Here is a 19350-nt window from a genome sequence, read left to right as displayed (position 1 = left end):
ATTTATAGATAGCCGACAGATCATTGTTTATCGCAAAATAAACTAATTTCAGGGTTTGTACTGAGATTAAAATATTTTGTTAGTTTTTCATTATTTTTTAACTAAATAATGTAGGTACAAACCTCTGTCCGCCACAGGTGCAACCCTTATCTAACAGGGGTATCTCATTTTTCACTCATCAATAATTAAACAGATTATTCAACTACAAACAATTCTCTATCGATATTAAAAAAGTAAAAAATTATTAATTTTTGCTCACCTATCGGCTAAACTCCTGTTGAATTTTGAATTATTTATTCAAACACAAATGAGAATCTACATTTGAATGATGAATTGCACACGTCCTCCGAAAGATAAATTTTTATTGAATCAGTACATAATTATTACACTGTAATTAATACTATTTACATGCAAGACCTCACGTATTAATGACCAAGGATAATTGTCATGAATGATAATTAAGGAGAATTCGTCTTTAAAATTCAAAGAATGTTAATAATAAATTGTTGAACCGGGTTAATGAACGTATCTACAAAATACAGGAGAATAGCATCCAATAAATGATTTAGTATAGATTTATCATTATCCGGGAAATTTGGAAAAATTCACTGAATAAAAAAAAACTTGAGAACGAGGCAATGGGAAATCATTAGCAAATCATTCAGGGCACCGCTATTTTTCCAGCTGAATAAATCGAAGGTGATCTTCGCGAAGTTAATGTTTTAGTCAATCAGAAGGTAATAACACCAAATAAATCGATAAATCATGAATTTGAATAATTTTATGTCATGCATTTGCTATAACACTCGTAATAAGTCAAAGCCATAAATTCATAATAGACCACTTATCGAAATAACACGTAATTTCTCCACACCAAAAAAAAAAATAAAAATTCACCATTAAACTACAGAATTATTTCATGAATAATGAAAATCATAAAATTATCCGCAAAACGTTGTTCACTGGTGTTCATTGTGCTTGTGATCATTAATCATTTTCAGATGCCGGAAAGATTGAGTTGATTGTGCACACACGTGTACAATAGTCTGCCAAGGGATTACCTTGCTGTTTCCTTACACGTGATGGAGCATATTCAAGGCTATGTTAATCAGCACAAAGAATGCATCCCACGTTTTGTGGAGACGCCAGATATGCTCCACTAATTTTTCATTATGTGTCAATTGAATCACTCGGGGGAAGATTCAATTCACGAGAGTGAAAAACCTGGTCTCGTGCAGATACGCTACAACTGTGACAAACGAATTTGCTTAAAACTTAAACAAAAAATTGGGCAAAATAAAAAAACTTGATAGCGAGGTGGTCTCATGCACCCAAAGAAAAATTCAGAGACGTATCTGGTGGATTCGCTAGGAACTTCTATTGAATTTCTGCAAGAGAAAAATTACGTGAAAAGCGCTTGAAAAATTCACGTGGAGACACCATTCCATAAGATAAAATTTCTATATATTTTCAAAAATAAAATTTCTAGTAAAATTGGCAAAGAAAAGTCAATATCAACAGAAGTTCTCCAGAAATCCACGAAAATTCGATTGAATTATCTGCGATACTCAATGAAATATTTCCCGTGCATGTCACGATTCTTATCAATCGTGCGATGGTTATAGTTCAATCAATTGTCAGATCAAAGGGATAAAAAAATCCTCGTGCAAAACCGGTTTCTAAAATAGAGACATAAAACGTTACACATAACGTACGAAATAAATCAAGGGAGAGAATCTAGATCGAGGCTTTCCAGAAAATATCACCGACTCAACGTCGACAATCTGTCTGTCCCACGGGGCCCATAAGTATAAAAAAATCGAATAATATATATATAAAAAGCGCATATGGTACCGGCTCAGTCTTAATGAAGAAATAAGAATTCAATTTGAAGAGAGATCTCCATGTTGAAGGATATTGCAACTCAGGATCCATTTTGCGGCATGTTTGGACTGCTCTTTCTCCTGGTTTTATCAGTCTGCTGTGTCAACAAATTTCCGGATTTTCGTTCGCTATTTTTGCTGCTGAATTTCTCCATTGCACGTGTGTAAGAACCCGTGCAGACTTTCCCCCTTATTCTTCTCTCCTCGGGCGTCAACGGCACTTTTTTAGTCTCCAATTTATCCGACTGCTGTCTGGATCCCTCGCAGCTGGTGAGCACCTTCCTCTGGCCCTTGCAGTCCTCCTTATCCCAAGAAATCCCCGACAAATCGGACTGGCCACTGGAAGGAGTTGGCGAACTTCTCTCACTCGACGAGGAACTCGATCTAGTCAACGAGGGATTCCCCCCGACTTTATCCTCCCCCTTGTACTGAGTCACTACCACCACCGGAGGTTCGCTCTTCGCCCTGTTCACCCCATTGTTATTCGTATCATTGTCACCCGGCAAATTGTCATTGACAATGATCTTCGTTATCGACGTTCGCTTCCTCAGTTTCTCAAGATTCTCCTTTTGGGCGTTTTGGCTGGCGTCTGATCTCTGAAGAATGTCCTTCAGGTTCACCGAGCTGTCCTGATCCTTCTGAGCTTTCGTGAACTTTGATGGCTCCTCACGAGTGCTCATCATCTCCGGATATATGTAGTTAGGCAGTCGCTCCTTCTGATACGATGATCTCGGAATTCGAGTGCTCATGGATTTCTGTACTTTGTCAGCAGTTTCTTTGTTCTCCAATTCCTTCGTTATCTGTCCAGATTTGGCGATGTCAACGCAGTGCTTGTACTTCTCGTCGATGGTGGTGTCCCTGTTATCGAGTGTCTCATCCCCTCGACCTGGGAATCCCTCCGACGACCAGTGGATCTCTTCGATCTTGATCTCCGTAGCTGACAAATCCTCCTGACCCTTGTTTTCAATCCTCTCGTTGTTCTCCGACTCCTCGTCGTCCTCGTTGCCCGAGTCATTGTCGAAGTCCTTGATCAGACCCTCATTTTTCTCATTCTGCTTTCTCAACTCCTCCCAGTTCTTCCTCGGCTTGTAACTCGTCTTCCTCCTGACGATTCCGCGCTCCGTGATGTTGATATCTGGTATGAAAAGCCTCAAAGCTTTTGGACCTGTTGGAAAGGTCACCTCGTTCACTCGTTTCTCGATCATAATTGCTTCCAGGCTGGTTTTAGACGCTACTTCTTGATGCTTGTTGAAGGCGGAGACTAGTTGAGCGACGGAATACTTCGGCTCGTCATTCTCGAAGTCCGAGTGCTCGTCCTTTTCGTCGGAATTCACGGAGTTGTTCGAGTGAGAGGAAATGTTAGAGTGTTGACGATGGGACGGCTGTCTCACTGAAAGTCTGTTCTTGTCCAGAGAAGTCTCGTCGGAGTCCTCAGTTAAAGTATCGGACTCCACTGATTGCAGACTGTCGAGGTTCTCCTCTGCCTCAGGTGTCGAGTCTTTCAAGCTGACTTGAACGATCTTTTCGTTCGACTCATTCAACATCGTTTGCTTCTGAGTTTTTTCTGTTGGCAGCTTTGTGTGCTTCACCTCGTTCTCCTTGTCATCTGGACGATCGTGTTCTGACTTCGGAATTTCAGGGATCTTCGCGGGGTCTTCGGAAGGGTCAGTCGCTCCAGTCGACGTCGGCAATGGGTCGGATCCTAGTTTACTGAAAATCGGAAAGTCTTCAGTGACCGATCGCTGATTCTTCTTCTTCATCTTTCTGGATTTGCGAAGGCACTCGAGGCTCCTACAGATGTCCAGGACCCCCTGGGACTTTGACAGACATTTCAATCCATAAAGTTTCTCCTGTGATCGGCTACCAAATAGCGGATTCATCTGCTCCTTCTGCGAGGCCGTTTTTCCACTCACCAAACACGCCTGCGACTGAATCTGATTGAGACTGCGCATTCTCGAAAGCAGTCCTCGACGTGTCACGTGATTGAGATTCGCCTGGGAGCGACTCTGCGCCTGATTGAGAAGTCCCTGCGTCTGTTCCTTGTTGAGAAGGTAACATTGACTCGCCGCCAGACTAGCCTGGCTTGTTGCCAAACTATTCTGGGAGGAGGCCAGGCTAGTCTGGGAGTCAGCAGGACTCATGTAGCACTCGCTGCTTGTCAGACTTCCTCGACTTCCTGTTAGCGACAGGTTCAGGCACATCTCGCTTTGGCTGAGGTGACTGCTGAAGCCAGGGTCCACTGTCGCTTCAGCCAGATTGGCGTGACTGGTGGCTTGGCTCAGAAGAGCCGCTCGCCGGAGATTTTCACGACTCACCACACGCTCCAGGAGCACCTCACGGGATTTCGAAAGATATTTGCGGAGGTGAGGGGACGCTTGGGTCGGGGCTCCTCGGAGCCACTCGTGGCGCAGACATTGCTTCGCTGACATCCGTGCACTAGAGGGGATTTTAGTTAGTTAATTTATTTTTTAGTATTTAATAGGCATGTGATAAGCCGATGAAAGTAATTGTTATCGGTCATTCAGGAAATGATTCTTGGAATGGTACTGAAAGTAGTAGTGGAACATACAATTCTGTCGTTTCATCTTGAGCATTAAAAAATTGAATCGAAAATCCTAATCGTTTATTGGACAATTAAAAAAAATACCGAGTATTCTGTGCGCACTTGATGGTAAGTTAATTTAAAGGGACTTAACATATTCACCTTGGGTCAAGCACGAGAAGACTGGCGACAAAGTCCTTCGCCTGCGCCGAAATATCCTCAAAGAGTTCCTCCGGAAAATCCACCTCCCCCAGGGATATATTCTGAAAAGTCTCTTGATCTGTCTCACCACCGAAGGGGGAGAATCCAGTGAGCAGTACGTAAGTAGTTACGCCAAGAGACCACATGTCTGCAGCCAAGGTTATTGGCTCGTAGTGCAGAATTTCAGGAGCTGTATTTAATCGTTCAAATCACTCATCTCGCCAGTGCACATAGAGATAAATATTTTGTCAAATCAGGAAAGTACATGGAGAGAAATGTTCTACAAATATTCAAGTTTGAAAAAATCTAATGTCTTTAATGTAAAATTTATTGGGTTTCTTTTGATGCAAAGAAAAAATTATTTATTATTATTTATTTCTTTGATGTTACAAAAGTCCTTCTTTGCTTCACATCCTCCCCAGCCTCTCGTAAAATCTCTTGATGCAAAGAAAAAATATTTTGTTTTTAATTTTTCTCTCTATGCAGCTTAAAAAATTGAATGAAATTAATTTATTTGTCAACTCACCAACATAATCCGGTGTTCCCAGAATCTCCCGCACTTCCGTTCCCTCAAGCACTACCCTTGATATCTCAAAGTCACAGAGTTTGACATCGCACTCAGGGAAACTCCCCATCATCACGAGGTTCTGAGGCTGCGTGAGAATAAAAAAAAATTAATTACCCGATAAAAATGGTACCGCTCGATCATCGATTTCAATTTTTCATTGTACAAACTTGAGGTAGATCCGAGTGTGGCAATTAAATGGGAACGAAAGTCTCGAGAATCGTTGAAATGGGAAAAATGCATATAGGTCTGACCAGTACGGATAATCACCACTTGTGTCAGCGTCTTTATAAGCTATTAACCGAGTTTTTGAATCAATGTGTCAATTCCAGTGGCATTAATCGTAATTCCCTTGAGATATATGGAAGTGAGTGGAGTAATTGGTGAAGTCAGGGCTTCTGTATTACACAAACAACATTGATATCAATGTTAATGGACATTAATTGATGGGAAAGTTTTAATATTCACTCCGAAAACGTGGAACGATTGGGATTTATGGGATTTATATTTTATGGGGTTTTTATTGTTTTTATTTATATTTTTTTATGGAGTTAGTGCATATCAACTTATGTTGATGTCAATACGCGTTTTTTAATCATTTTTGTCTAAGCTTACCAGGGAAAAAAACAAAGACCGTCTATTTGACTCTCATTTACTTTAGATTTTAAGAAACACAGTCATTTTGAAATCATAAAATGACCCGCAGACATTTTTCCACCCAAATGACAACAATTTTCGCTCGCACCAGCTCCTGCATGTTTCCAATGGCGCCCCGGAATCTCGTAATTTTATTTATCTATTCCATTTTTTTTACCTATCACGTCTCACACGTCTCTTTCACTTTCCAATGTTCTTAATATAGACCTTGTTATCAAAATTTATGTGTCATTCACATGATCTCTACGCTTCACTAATTGATTCATTCCCAGATCGTGGAGACACCTGAGGGGACGAGACTATTAATTTATATTTCATTTGCAGCTGACGCGAAAAATAGCTACTCCAGTGGTACAAGTTTTTATATTCCTCATGGCCCCAGCGACGTGGAAACTCCGCGGGTTTTGTCAGTTTGATCGATTCAGTGAAAGCAATTTTTTGTGAATTATATCAAATTAATATGTTTCACCCCATTCCCACTCAATTATTTATTCCATATTGGTAAAGGTGATTAAGGGAATACGACAGTTATGAACAACTTACGTCAAGATGTTTAATTGTTTTTTGTTAGCATTTATATTTTATCTCAGCGGTGACGAAATAAAGAATTTCTGTAATTTTTTATCACGTGTGGAGGATTAATTTCATAACCGTTTCAATTTTTTATGTTGGAAAATTTCATATGAATTGAAAATTTGGTAAAAGAGCGGAGAAAACGGGATATTTTATGGCAGAACAATGTTCTCGTATTTTTATTTAAAGATTAAGGAGAAACACTCATAAATTATTAAATTGGGACCTCCACCGTTTCGTATAACTGAACATGACCTTAAAAATAATTTCCTGAATTCCCCACGGGCATGTACAACATCCCGTAGTTCCAAAAACTCAGACAAAATTCGTGTAAACAAACTTCATGAATTATTCCACAAAAAATAATGAAACTTCCCGTCAGATAATCCCTTTCGAAATCGAATAGGTCAAGTTCTCAGTAGCATTCACTTCTACTTCTCACCTCCCGTAAAATTTATCATTATGAAACTAATTAGCAAATTCCAATGAATTTCAATTTAAAATTATCCCTGAGCGTGGGTGTCCGGAGGCAGTCTTTCGTGCCTTGGTGTCATCGAATGAAATTTAAGCGATCAAGGACATCGCACTAAAGAATTCCAATCAATTTAGGGTCTTCCAACCTTAATATGCATCGCAGCTGAACCTTGGAATCTGTCCACATCAGCTGTACCATCGTGGGCGACAGTTTGAATATTCAATGTATCTTTCCTTGTTAAAGGTACAGAAAACTATTCGTCGTTCAATAAATAATGACAAAACGCGTAAAAATAAATCTCAACGTGAACCACTCGAGTTTTATTCTCAATGTGTTATGGAATTAAAAAAAAAATAGTGGATTATGCGCTCATTGAGGTTCGTTAGGCGGTAACATATGGTTAAGACCAGTTTTCCAACAGCGGTGGATAATAATACCAGTTATCACGAGAGTCATTCGGGGTAATAAATAATAACCCGCCTTTTCATGTTGTTTAATACAAGTGTTGGATTTTATTTAATTTGATCATGTAATCCTCCCACGATAATCAAAACTGATTTTATTTAATTTTCATGGGACATTTCAAATGTGCAAAAACACTGGAATTTATCAAAACATGAGAGACGAGATTCAGAATTTTTTTTCCCCCTGAAGATATATTGTCCTGGCGAGTGCTATCTCTCCAGTTATCATTTGCTAATGCTGGGGAGGCTATTCTTGGCCTCTGGTATCATTGATCGAACGGGAAGAATGGTTTCTCTCGGGTTCTTTTGTCTGTGCGTGTGGAGAATACGTAGATTGTTTTCATTTCGTCGCGAGCCGGTGGAGTGGGCTTGCTCCAGTTATAGCCGACAGGTTGGGCCTGTCTGGGGGAGAGCGAGATATCAGGAAAGCGTGATTCACCATCGCTGGACCTGGGGGAGGCGGTGCATGAGCTACGGGTGCGGTCGGGATTCGAAGAGACATGTTTTATTTTTTTGGTAATTTTTTTGGCTGCAGATTGCCAGGGGTTTTACGAGTTTAATCGCTTGTTTTGAAGAATTATTCCAGAATTTATGGAGATGGATGTCTCTGGAGGATCTCTGGGTGAAAAATTTTTTTACGCCACTTTCAACATTTTTTGGATCATCCTTAATGATTTTCGAAAAGGCACAACTGAAAAATTCTTTCAATCATGATGCAAAAATTTTTCATGACATTCGTTTTAATAAATAAAAACAAAATCGAATTGTTCAATTGTATTTAATTGTGTCCTTCATTCCGGAAAATATTTAGATAATTCATAATGTCACAAAATGATATTAAATTAAGAGATCGCTTGACTCAGCTAAGCCCTGAACTACCAATCCCCACTTTCCCAAGCCTTCGTAAATTAATTTCAAAAAGCCTTTTGTAATCGACCTCAACCGCATTATTTTGCCTCTCCCCCACACGAAATGATTAATTTTCCCCCCAGTAATTTTTGGTGAGCGGTAAAACTCAAAAGCTCATTCCACAATGCCCCAGTGTTTATTATCGTATTATTCGGTCCTCCGCCGAATTAAAGAAGTGGAAGAAAAATATCAGCGGTAATCGTTCCACCGCCAAAATGGGAATGAACTTGGTGTTGTGCTGTTGCAGGTTGAAAATACAACCAATGCAATGCAATGAGAGTATAGTGGCCACGTTGCGGGCATACGCGGTCATTTTGTCTTCTGTAAAGCCCCACTCGGCGTGTTTTCAGTTTGACCATAAATCGTATATGGTGAGTCGAGTCATCGCTCGGCACACTGTCCTATAAAATTCACTTCAAGATCACAAGACAAACAGAAATACTGTGACACTTCAACCCGCAGTATCAATTTAATCGTTAAATAGGGATAAAAGGGCCCATTGTCCCGAAGAGAAGGAAAAAAATTGGCAAATTGTCCAGTCACAACATGAAACACCATAAAAACATTGAAATCGTTTTCTGGTTTAATTGTTCCAGAGCTAAAGTTCGATAAATTCTTTGAATTATTCCTCGATCATTCGGGACTGACAAATGAACTCCCAATAAAGCTGTAATTATCCTGATTTATCCTAAGAAGGTAAATATACAGGAGAGCATCTCGATAGTCGCAAGAAAAATCTAACATCAACGAGACCTTCTGGCTCGCGATTTGTCTAACAAATCACTGCTTCACCTTGATCACTCTCGACATCATTATTCTTTCTCTAAAAAATGACGCTTCAGTCAGGAGAGTGGATATAAATAGTTGGAAGTTTATCAGACGTATGAGAATTCATTGAGATTAATATCTCGTTTCAAAAATAAAAACAAAATGTCTTCTTTTACTACAAAAATATCCACAATTGTGAAGAAGAGCTATGAGAGAAGCTGCAAAATTCGGATAATTAATAACAAATTTAAATTAATAAAATTCGAAAAGTCTTCGGAATTCTCTAGAAAATTGAATAAGTTCCTAGGATTTTCTAGAGGGAGGTACAACCGTCAGCAGGTTTGATTACCAAAAAATTTGAATGGACACGCCTAAAAATTATCCATAGTTTAGTTTAGTGGTACTCTCAAGCTGTAATATTATAGAAATTTTCATTGATGAAGTATTGAATTAATGGAGTAACACTTCTCCCTGGATATAAAAAAATCTCGACACGAGGAACTCGTTATGGTAAAACAAGATTTTCTGGTGGTTTTGAAATGCATTTTTTTGCAATATCACATGAGAATAAGGAAGTATACGTTATCAGTCATAGGCGGGTATATATACGAAAAATCGAGTTTAACTTTCACGTCTGGAGCATTACCTTGATGTCCAAATGAGCGATATTTCTCTCGTGGAGGTAGGCGAGTCCGTCCACGAGTTGCTTCACGAAATGCACGACATCGCCTTCCAGTGGCACCAAGTCACCGTCTATGAGGGTCTGCAGGTCTCCACCGGGTGCACTGATTCAATTAATTCAATTACAATTACCTTATATATTTTAAGTAAATCAAGTCGTTCCAAAAAATATAATACAGCAGAAATAGGCACGTGTATCCTTATCTTTTCTCCTGTGAATGAATAATATCAAATCACTCACTATTCCATGACGAGGATAATCTCCTTCGGTGTTTCGTAGACATCATGGAGTCGAACAACTCGTGGAGACTGGGAGCACAGGGATAATAGTGCTATTTCGTGACGCAATTCTGCACTGCAATCGGCGTTGAATCGATTACGGGACGAGTATTTGGCGGCATAGAGGGTACCCGTTGAGCGCGATCTGCAGCGATACACTTTAGCCCATTGGCCGCTAGGAAAGAAGAATAAACAATTGGAAATGTTAAATTATTAAAAAAACTAATTAATTATTAATGTTTAATTATTTATGTTTATTATTAATAAATCTTAATGAAAGGACCGCAATTTTTTTTTACACTATCAATCAGAAATTTAAATTCCAAAAAAGTTAATAACTTCATGCAGTTGAACGACACGAGCTTCTTCACTCGTACAAATCACGAATATTTCTCCAAAAAAATAAAAATAAAGTTAACATAAACATCGATTAATTCTCTCAATAAACCCATGGCATTAAAGTACTTTCATGTTTGAAGATTCCGAGCGTTTCACCGACGAAGGTCGGGCGCCGCGGCGCCCCACCAAGGCTGCTTGCAGTATGTGCATCATATTTTTCTTTCCTCACAAATAAAAACCAAAAAAAAAATAGTGAGTCGTGAAACTTCTTATATTAAGCCTCATGTCCGTGAATCTACATCCGTATTTTCGTCCTTTGAATTCTGTCTTCATGAGTTAGTAATGCCTCGGGGCATTATATTGTCCGGCAAATGATAATCCAATTGTGCTCGTGTTGTCTGATGATATGAAAATAATTTCGAGGGCAATGGATTTTAATTTGTAGTGCAGTTCGTCGGGTTGATTCGCTACAGTTGAAGTTTCTGAATAATTTATTGATGATTAATGACGGCGGTCGTCTGTCAGGCTCAAGTACTTGAAGAGTAATTGCATGAAAATTAGATTAAATTATTGTGATGAATAATCTAAGTTATCGGTAATATAAATAATTTCAATATGTCATAACGGAACAATATTAATAATTTACTGTTATTATTTTCGTCACAGAAATTCGAGAAATTATTTACAGTCTATTAAACTCAAACTATTTGTTTTGATAGTCCGAACCCATTAATTAAACGGATTTAATTGAAATTTCGTGTCGTGCAGCGAAATAACGGGAATAAAAAAAATGAGACCCAATTTGCCTGTCTGTAGCCCAAAAGTGTCTCGGAAAAAGTCGACTCCGTTTGGCTGACCTTGCAAGGCTTCACCTCACTGAGTAATTACCGGAATGTTCAGTAAATAGCTTCTCATTATTTCTCTCCGGATAGTGTTTTTTTTTTCGTTAATATTTTTTACGACTCGAGGATCTTTATGGGGATTGGTTTTATGGGCGGGAAATCATACGCATGCCGCCGCAATTTGCGTCAGGGTGTAATCAATAATTACGGAAAATTGGGGGTCACTGATTGGCGGTGAATTACGAGGGTTATGAGGTGTTGAAATCGACGTTATTTGTGGAAAATTTATGGGGCTCGCAGGAATAATTATTGCTGGGCAGAAGCAGGGAGCAGAATTAGAAAGAATTTTTTAATGGAGAATTGCTCTACTATTTGTCATTCTCATAATTTGAAATCGTGAAAAAATTAAATAATTGGTTGAAATTCAAGTAACAGATGCATTTTAAAATTATTTTTATCTTTAAAATTTATAAACAATAGTTAAATGATGCAAGTGTGGTATTTTTTACTTTCAAGTAGATTGTCTGATGCTTAAAAATTCAAAAGTATTTATCTACCAGTAATTTATAAGAAATAATTAATAAATCATTCTGTCAATGTTCAGGGACACTCCGTCAGATTTCTGGTCATTCTCGCTTGCTAAAATCATCTTCGAGAGCTGCGTTCTGAGGCCAGTAAGTGAGTAAAGGCATTTATCAATTTTTGTCCTCCACAAGACCTTGATGAATCAAAAATAGTCATCAAATTTTCAGAATTAATGATCCTGTCACCATTCATTTCTAAATATCACGCGACATATCGACATTAAGCAACCGTTAGCCCCTAAAACTGATGAAAATCGAGATCACTCGCTCGATACACCGGTATTTATCCATTAAATATCGAAAAACATGAATGAAAAGACGCGTGAAAAAAAATTTGCGTCTAAGGCAATTTGTAACCGTCTCCTTCGCCCACATTAAAAAAAAAAATCGGAGAACTCTTTGTGCCCACGCATCGTCTAACGGAGAGCTTGGACAAGTGGAAATTGAGATGAGGCACCTCAATAAACGACTAATGATTTTCGACGAGTTCTCGACGATCGATCAGTGCCGATTGGTAAGTAAATAGAATGGTATCTTTTTTTTTTTTCAATGTTTTTTTAAATCCTCCGGTGGGTGAACTCGAAGGTACGATGCGTCAAAGTCGATGACGTCAATGACCTTAAATACCTGTCGTAATGGTACTCCTCCACGACTCAACACGACTTTTCATTGTCATGATTTCTCATGGACACTTTTGTTATGGAGATTTGAAGAATTTTATCATAATATCGTCGTAATAACTCGATTATTTATTCAGTGAATATTTAAATGGATATTTTTGAGATGTAATAAGTGTCTACTGGCGTCGAAGATGTAAAATAATATTAAGGAGAAGACCATCTTATTTGAAACTGACACCTGAATCCTCTTTTATTTTTCATTTTTATTTATTTTTGCGTTTCTACGTGGATAATTTTAGAAAAATATAGAGTAGTAGTTTCAAATGCAAATTCAATTTTTCGTTAAATCTCCAATGATTAAATCTATATTTTCTATGCGGAATAAATTTAAATTTTTAAAAAATTTTATATCTTCACATCAATCTTAAAACGCCTCCCGGGAGCTCTGTACGCCTCATAAGAATATCCTGGGACTTACGTATCCCATAAAAATAATACGTGTTTCCCATAAAAATGAGAATGTTCGTTTAAAGAGGTTCATTTACTCAGTTATTTTACGTGATTACACATTTTTTCGTCACATAACAAGGAAAGCTCCGGACCAAATTCCAATATGTCACAAAAATCTCATGTTATTTTTATGGGAAAAATACGAGACTCTTTAGATTCTAGAAAGAAAAAATGAGCCGTCATGGGACGCCTGGCAGATGTGAAACATCGTGTGTGTACAAGTAATATGCATAAAAGATAATATTATTACAGGAATTAAATATAGCCTAATGAAAAAATGAAGTATTACGAGATTCTTACAGTAAATGGTAACTTTATTTAATAAACATTTATTTACATGATATAAAAATTCGATATTAGTATCAAGTTGCCACAATTTAAATATTTTCATCTGTGGCTTCAATAATAGTTATATTCGATTTTTCCTCTGCCGGTATTACTGTGACGATTGGTCGATGATAACTAAAGTACGTTACAAAAGTATTGGATGAAACACCATCAAGATATCTCACAAATACAGCATCTATTGTTGTTCCATATTTGGTAGTAGATTCTTTTGGATCGTTATTGATTTGCCATTGAAATTCTTTTTGAAGAAATGTCATTAATGGCATTGATTCAGCTCTTGCAAAATTTACACTGAAATATGCAGCTAAAAATAATGGTAGTTTATGTTTATTCGCTTTAAGAATTATTGAACCTGTTTGACTATAAGGAAATAACCTTTCATGTAAAAATGAAATGAGATGATCCATTTTGTTATTAGGTGAAATGTATATTACAATCATAATTAATTCACTTCCGTCTTGTAGTTTAACATGTGAAGAACACACATTTCCAATAGATGCAATAGTTTAAAATAGTCTGGTACTATTCGATTAATAAAGTCTGACACAACATTGATAGTATGCCTTGTGTTTAACTGATCAGGGTGACGTCCAGTTTCAATAATAATATTTTGTGATCCTTCTGATGATTGTTGGGAACTGAAATATTTAAAACAATATGATATTGAAATACACAAAAAAAAAAAATTTAAGTGTGGCTTCAATATACTCATGAACTCAAATCTTAGTTAATTATTGCAATATATGACTAAAGATTTGCAAGTATAAATTTTATTAATAAATTTTTCTATATTAATTCCTTCATGAATAATAAAAGAATCCTTAATTGAAGATAATATTAATATAATTTATATAAATTATTAATATGATTAATATGAATATAATTAATTAAATATAAAAATATAATAATTACATTTATGGAGACTTGAAAAATACGATCTACTTACTGATGACTTGGTAGTATACCATAGTGTAGTTTCACTTTCTTTGCACAAGGTTGATCACTTTGATCTTCTGAGTTATCACTGTCACACATATTTTATTGTCAAAAATTAAAATGAAAAATTAAATAAAACGCAGGTTATGTGTACCGTAGTAAACAACAACGTCGAACTGAGTGAGAAGCCACGCCGTACACTCTACTACACAGAATATAGATAGGCATACCTTAGTATAGCCTGGCGAATGCTCGCCACGGCAAGTATCGCCAGGCCAACGATTCAGTTTAGGGGTGCGCCTATAGATGTTTCACATCAAAATTCTTCAAACTTTACCTGGCAAATGGTTTAGGATCAATCTCATAATGTTCGGCAATAGGGCCAGTCTTAACGACTCTTGCAAGCTGTGACTCCTGAACAAGCACCAAGCCCTCTTTGACATGTTTCTCACTCCACTGAACACGACATCTACCCCGGCAGCGTTCCGCTGGCCTGTCGCAATCCCTCTTGGACCTCGAGTTAGAAGACACCGATGATTTAGCAGCCATCGACTGAAACTTGCGGTGCTGAGGACGTGGAGATGTTTTTCGGCTGGAGGACATCGTCGGGGATTGATGAGTCGACTGATAAATCATCTTTCAATTCCACGAGCTCAATTCAATCTCTCGCTGGGCCCTCTCTCACAACTGATTGATTAATATTTTTTTATTCCTCTGTTCAATCGAGTTCGTTCATTAGTGTAATTCGCATCACTGTCTCAATGTATAAACATCCACAAAGGTCTCCTGCTCTTTAATCCGGTCATTCATGAAATTATTTTCTGAGTTTTATTTTTTTTTTTTCACCCGAGTACGACCTCTGATTGGTGTTGCACACGATTGGAGGACACAATTACAGGGTGTCTCACTCTTTAACCAACGTTACACATTGGATGTTGCAATGATTCCCTGTGAACTTAAAATTTATGGACAGCAGTGACGATCAAGTGTCACGATCCATTTAAAGATAATGTTCAAAGCACGATTGTGAGCTAACGATGTACGTTGTATTGAATTTTTTTTCTTCTCTTTTGTGTCATTCGCACACGATTGGGTGCCTTCGGTGGAGAGTGAGTGGCGATGGCTGGCACGTCAGCCAAGTACTCATTTCCTAAAACACGACGATATTAATCAAGGATTAGGTGGATTTTATTCAGTTGGTGTATGTGGTAGAGCAAGATCAGTCGACTTCATTTCTACATCGGTTTTTCATGGATAGTTTCCAGTCTAGCGGCGGAATATTTTACTTGAAAAAAATTAATTGCATAGAGACGTTGAGAATTTTTTTGCAACAGGCAAATTAAACTCGACTTGGAGAGGAAAAGTCGTTATTTAAATTTAAAATTCCAGAAGACGATCAAGGGAATCGAAGTTTTGGCAGTAGGAAGACGAGAGTCACTTCATTAATTCTCATTTTCAGGGGAACATTATTGTTTAGTATCATATTGAAGTGAATTTAGAAGAATTATTTCACTGGAATTTTGCAATGAAGTTCTGTTAGCGATAATGATAATTGGATAATAACGCGAATATTTAAATTGTTGCAATGACAGCAGTTAAAATCTTTCATTTTTTCCATCTGCGTGAGACATGCCCACATCGAAAACTAATGTCTGAACTTTGTCTTTTATGAAATATTTTTTTTTTTAATGTATATAATTGAAATAAAATATCTCTTATGTGTTTTCCAATTTTGTCAAAAATATTTGAAAAATACCCATGCAAAACATGATCTACATAAATATTATTGTATGGGGTAGATATAAATAAATTCATTAATATCAAACGAATCAATTAATATTAATGCTCGTTTCATTCAAACTATGAAAAAGATTTGCAGTCGTATGGAATTTATAAACTAATTTTCGCTGTGTCCTCAAGACCCCACCGATGTCCGACTACAACAGGATTTTCTACTAGCACTTACATTTCATAATCCCTGGAAAATATTCGCCTTTCCGATCGCTCTGAAATGCTCACATGTTGCTCACCTCTGCACAAATATAAAAAAAACCTATAAAAAAATCGTTACACTGTACGAACTGACGAGGGGACTCGTTGCATCTTGAGAGATGCAGTCGCCACGCGTTGCTCCGTATTAGTCCCACCCTTCGCGGTTCACCGCGAGTCTCAAACTGGCGCTCTCGCAATGCAAACTGCCAGAGATTGTGCCCCAACACATCGCATTTTCCCTCCTTGAGTTTCTCGCTGTTTTGTATCGTCGCCATCTCATTCACTCACTCAATTCCTCAGTATTTCCATCTCCATTGCTTCACTCTCCTCTTTTTCCAAACCCATACACTCGCCTTCATCATCCTACTCTGCTGCTTCAGTTTTATGTATTGGAAGTGGACACTCTGACGTAGGTGGAATCCAGTCACGATGTACCTACACGGCACTGAAAAACCATTTTATGTATATGTAAAGCACACTAAAAATAATGTACATAAGGGATTATTGTTTTTACTGGGACTAATATTTTTGTCATACAAAAATTTAAAAAAATGAACGGAATCATAAATTCTTTAAGGGAATTCAAAATGAAAATTCATTGTTAATTAATCAAATTAATGGATAGTCATTTTTCAGAGAAACGTTTTCGAAATTTCCAACCACGGATATTTGAGCTTAAATTTCACGAAATTTTTGGACAATGACAAATTGATGGCAAAATCAATGGAATTTCGAGTTTCGTACAATTCAAAAGAGAATATTGCTGATTTCGAAATTTGGTAAACCTTAAGGTAGTTACGAGAGTAATTGCCACGAGGATTGTCTTTAGTTAACAAAAGGGACTTCAAATATAATTAATAATTAAATACAGTAGAATATGTCATTAGGCGATAAAAGTATCATTTGACGAGGATGGCTCCCCTTCGGCTCACATTATAATCACATGAGTCAAATGATACTTTTGTTGCCGTATCACAGAGTATTTTATCTTATTGGGCCCAAAAATCACGATTTATTCGTGCGCAGCGAAGTTAAAATCGCGGTTTATCGGCCCTAATGAGATAAACAATTTTTTTTGAGTAGAATAACATCAACTGAATAGTCCTCGTCATTAATTATATGAATAACATATACTAAATGGTTTGCTGTAAAGAATTTTACGAAGTGTAGGACTATAATTTGCACAACTTATTACATTTGTTGTCTTCCTGGTTTCTATCCCTTATTCTTGATTGAACTCACTTAACTATTGATGTATCAACAACTGCTCCATGAATTCCTCGAATTCACTTATTCACCGAATAAACAAAAGAGCACTGATATTGTCGCGGACTGGAGACATTCACAACAACGTCAGGGCCGTAGTGACAGATTAGAATTCCTCAGGACACTGGGGACCAAATCCAGTGGATCCACCTTGCGATAGTTGTCAGCTTTGAAGTGTCCAAAATTCTTTAGACATTTATAAAACGTTAAGTGCATATATTGAGCTTGTGTATTATTCAGCTAACTTATAATAAATATTAGAACTGCGGAAAAATTAATTCTGCATTAATATTACCATTGAACATCAAATATATTAGGATCAAGCATAAAATATACTTAAAATAAGCATATTATTATACTTATTTGACACCAAAAATATACTCGATGACCCATGTTTTTCATGATGTCAGTCTGTTGATTTTTATGAACTTCCGATAAAATAAATCAGGCCAGAATAAATCCAATAACTCTCGATAACGTTTACCTCATTACAACAATTAGAAGACCTCTCACGATGTTCACGTACACTGTTCAGTATAATTGGAAATTGCCCCGTGTAGTTCTCCCGGTGGTATCGTGTCGTTGAAGAAACAACTTGGGGGACAAAGAGTTTAATGTGCGTGTATTCACCTCCACGGCGCCAACTCTCGAACAAAGCACGATTCCGTAGCCATGAGATACAATTTTTTTGTCCATCTTAAATCCTTATTTCACCTCATTCCGGTTTTTAATTGTTAGTCAAACGTTATTTTCATTTTATGTGACGTCTGCTGAACTGCCTTCCGTGGTATACTCGACTGTTTGTCAGAGGGATGTAAAAATAATAATGTTACATGTCACTGACCCATCATCGAACACCGCCGTGACGTGCAGAGAATCCTGCCATTATATGGCAAATATCGAGACTATCGATATATCGAAAATTTGTCACGATGATTCCTCATTGGTTCGTCGTCTGAGGCGGCTAATCTGAATTTAGAAGTCACTTAATTTTCGCTCTCGTGTGATAACTTCAATTTGAGAATAATAATGTATTAAAATCGATGGCTTTGGTTGAGTTATGAACAATACGAATGACTAAGAATTGTATTGGGTAAATGTTTAACTACATCTCAATTAACTACGGCACAGTATTTTAATTATCAAGCCTTCATAAATTGGAGAAAAAATGATGGGTGAAGAGGGAACAAAGATCCAGCCTGCTGAAATTATTTTTTCTCTTCTCGACAATGAAATTCCATATTTGTGAATTAACGAGTAGTCACGGCCATCGTGATTTTACTCTCAAAAACATGTTTCAAGTCCATTTAAATCCAAATAAAGGAATACAGTTTAATCTCATTATAAATCTTGAATATGCGAGTATGCAAGCAACTTGGTATTCTTTGGAATAAAAATCAACGGGAGATACATCCACCAGTATCGTGACAGGGAGACATGTTCCGGCATGGGGACAGTGTCCCTTTGTCGCTGGAGGGTGTCATAAACATCAAATTCAAAGTGCCTGGCTGATGCTCTCGTGAAATTAAAACCACCGGGTTCTTGTCCTGGGGAAGGTCAGGGGGAATTTATGAGAGTGCTTTCTTTTAGTCATGTGTTGATGACGGTGGTGTGTACTGTTTCTATGTTATGAGATCCAGATGAAAATAGATGCAGATTGGACTTAGGGGGAGGCTCATCCTGAGAAAAAAAAACAATTTTCATTTTCGTCAAAGAAATCCATGATTTTTAGAAAATGCTATTATTGTCCATCTGGATTATTTCCTGGTCAACTATTTTTATGTGATCGGGACCGATGAACTGCGATTCTAACCTCGCTACGTTCGGATAAATCGCAATTTCGGCAATATCTCCGAATCTATGAGAGATAACAGAATTTTTATCATTACCTTTGTTGTAGTACTCAATCTGCCCCA

The 19350-nt window shown here is 37.4% G+C and overlaps 1 protein-coding gene and 1 long non-coding RNA gene across 2 annotated transcripts; both read right to left on the bottom strand.

Moving 5' to 3' along the window:
• Positions 1-342: 342 nt before the first annotated feature.
• LOC135161968 (striated muscle preferentially expressed protein kinase-like) lies at positions 343-17616 on the bottom strand. Its single transcript, XM_064120011.1, has 8 exons — positions 17411-17616; positions 16143-16613; positions 14514-15326; positions 9960-10172; positions 9684-9822; positions 5153-5279; positions 4588-4816; positions 343-4319 (listed from the first exon to the last, which is right to left on the bottom strand). Exons 3-8 carry the CDS (start codon positions 14810-14812, stop codon positions 1925-1927), a joined length of 3402 nt encoding a protein of 1133 aa, XP_063976081.1. The 5' UTR covers positions 14813-15326; positions 16143-16613; positions 17411-17616; the 3' UTR covers positions 343-1924.
• LOC135161969 (uncharacterized) lies at positions 13069-14482 on the bottom strand. The gene is made up of 3 exons (XR_010298886.1): positions 14187-14482; positions 13616-13878; positions 13069-13544 (listed from the first exon to the last, which is right to left on the bottom strand). It is a non-coding gene; the product is annotated as an uncharacterized LOC135161969 (long non-coding RNA).
• Positions 17617-19350: the final 1734 nt, after the last annotated feature.

This window comes from Diachasmimorpha longicaudata, chromosome 4 (genome assembly GCF_034640455.1).
Source record: "Diachasmimorpha longicaudata isolate KC_UGA_2023 chromosome 4, iyDiaLong2, whole genome shotgun sequence".
Classification (NCBI taxonomy): Eukaryota; Metazoa; Arthropoda; class Insecta; order Hymenoptera; family Braconidae; genus Diachasmimorpha; species Diachasmimorpha longicaudata.
This window is presented reverse-complemented; position numbering and strand designations above follow the sequence as displayed.

Excerpts from the sequence above, each read along its gene's own strand:
- LOC135161968 (XM_064120011.1), bottom strand. The coding sequence starts at position 14,812 with ATGATTTATCAGTCGACTCATCAATCCCCGACGATGTCCTCCAGCCGA. Across the intron at positions 5,280-9,683 it reads TCGCTCATTTGGACATCAAG|CCTCAGAACCTCGTGATGAT; the intron begins GTAATGCTCCAG and ends ATTCTCACGCAG. Across the intron at positions 4,320-4,587 it reads CTTCTCGTGCTTGACCCAAG|TGCACGGATGTCAGCGAAGC; the intron begins GTGAATATGTTA and ends AATCCCCTCTAG.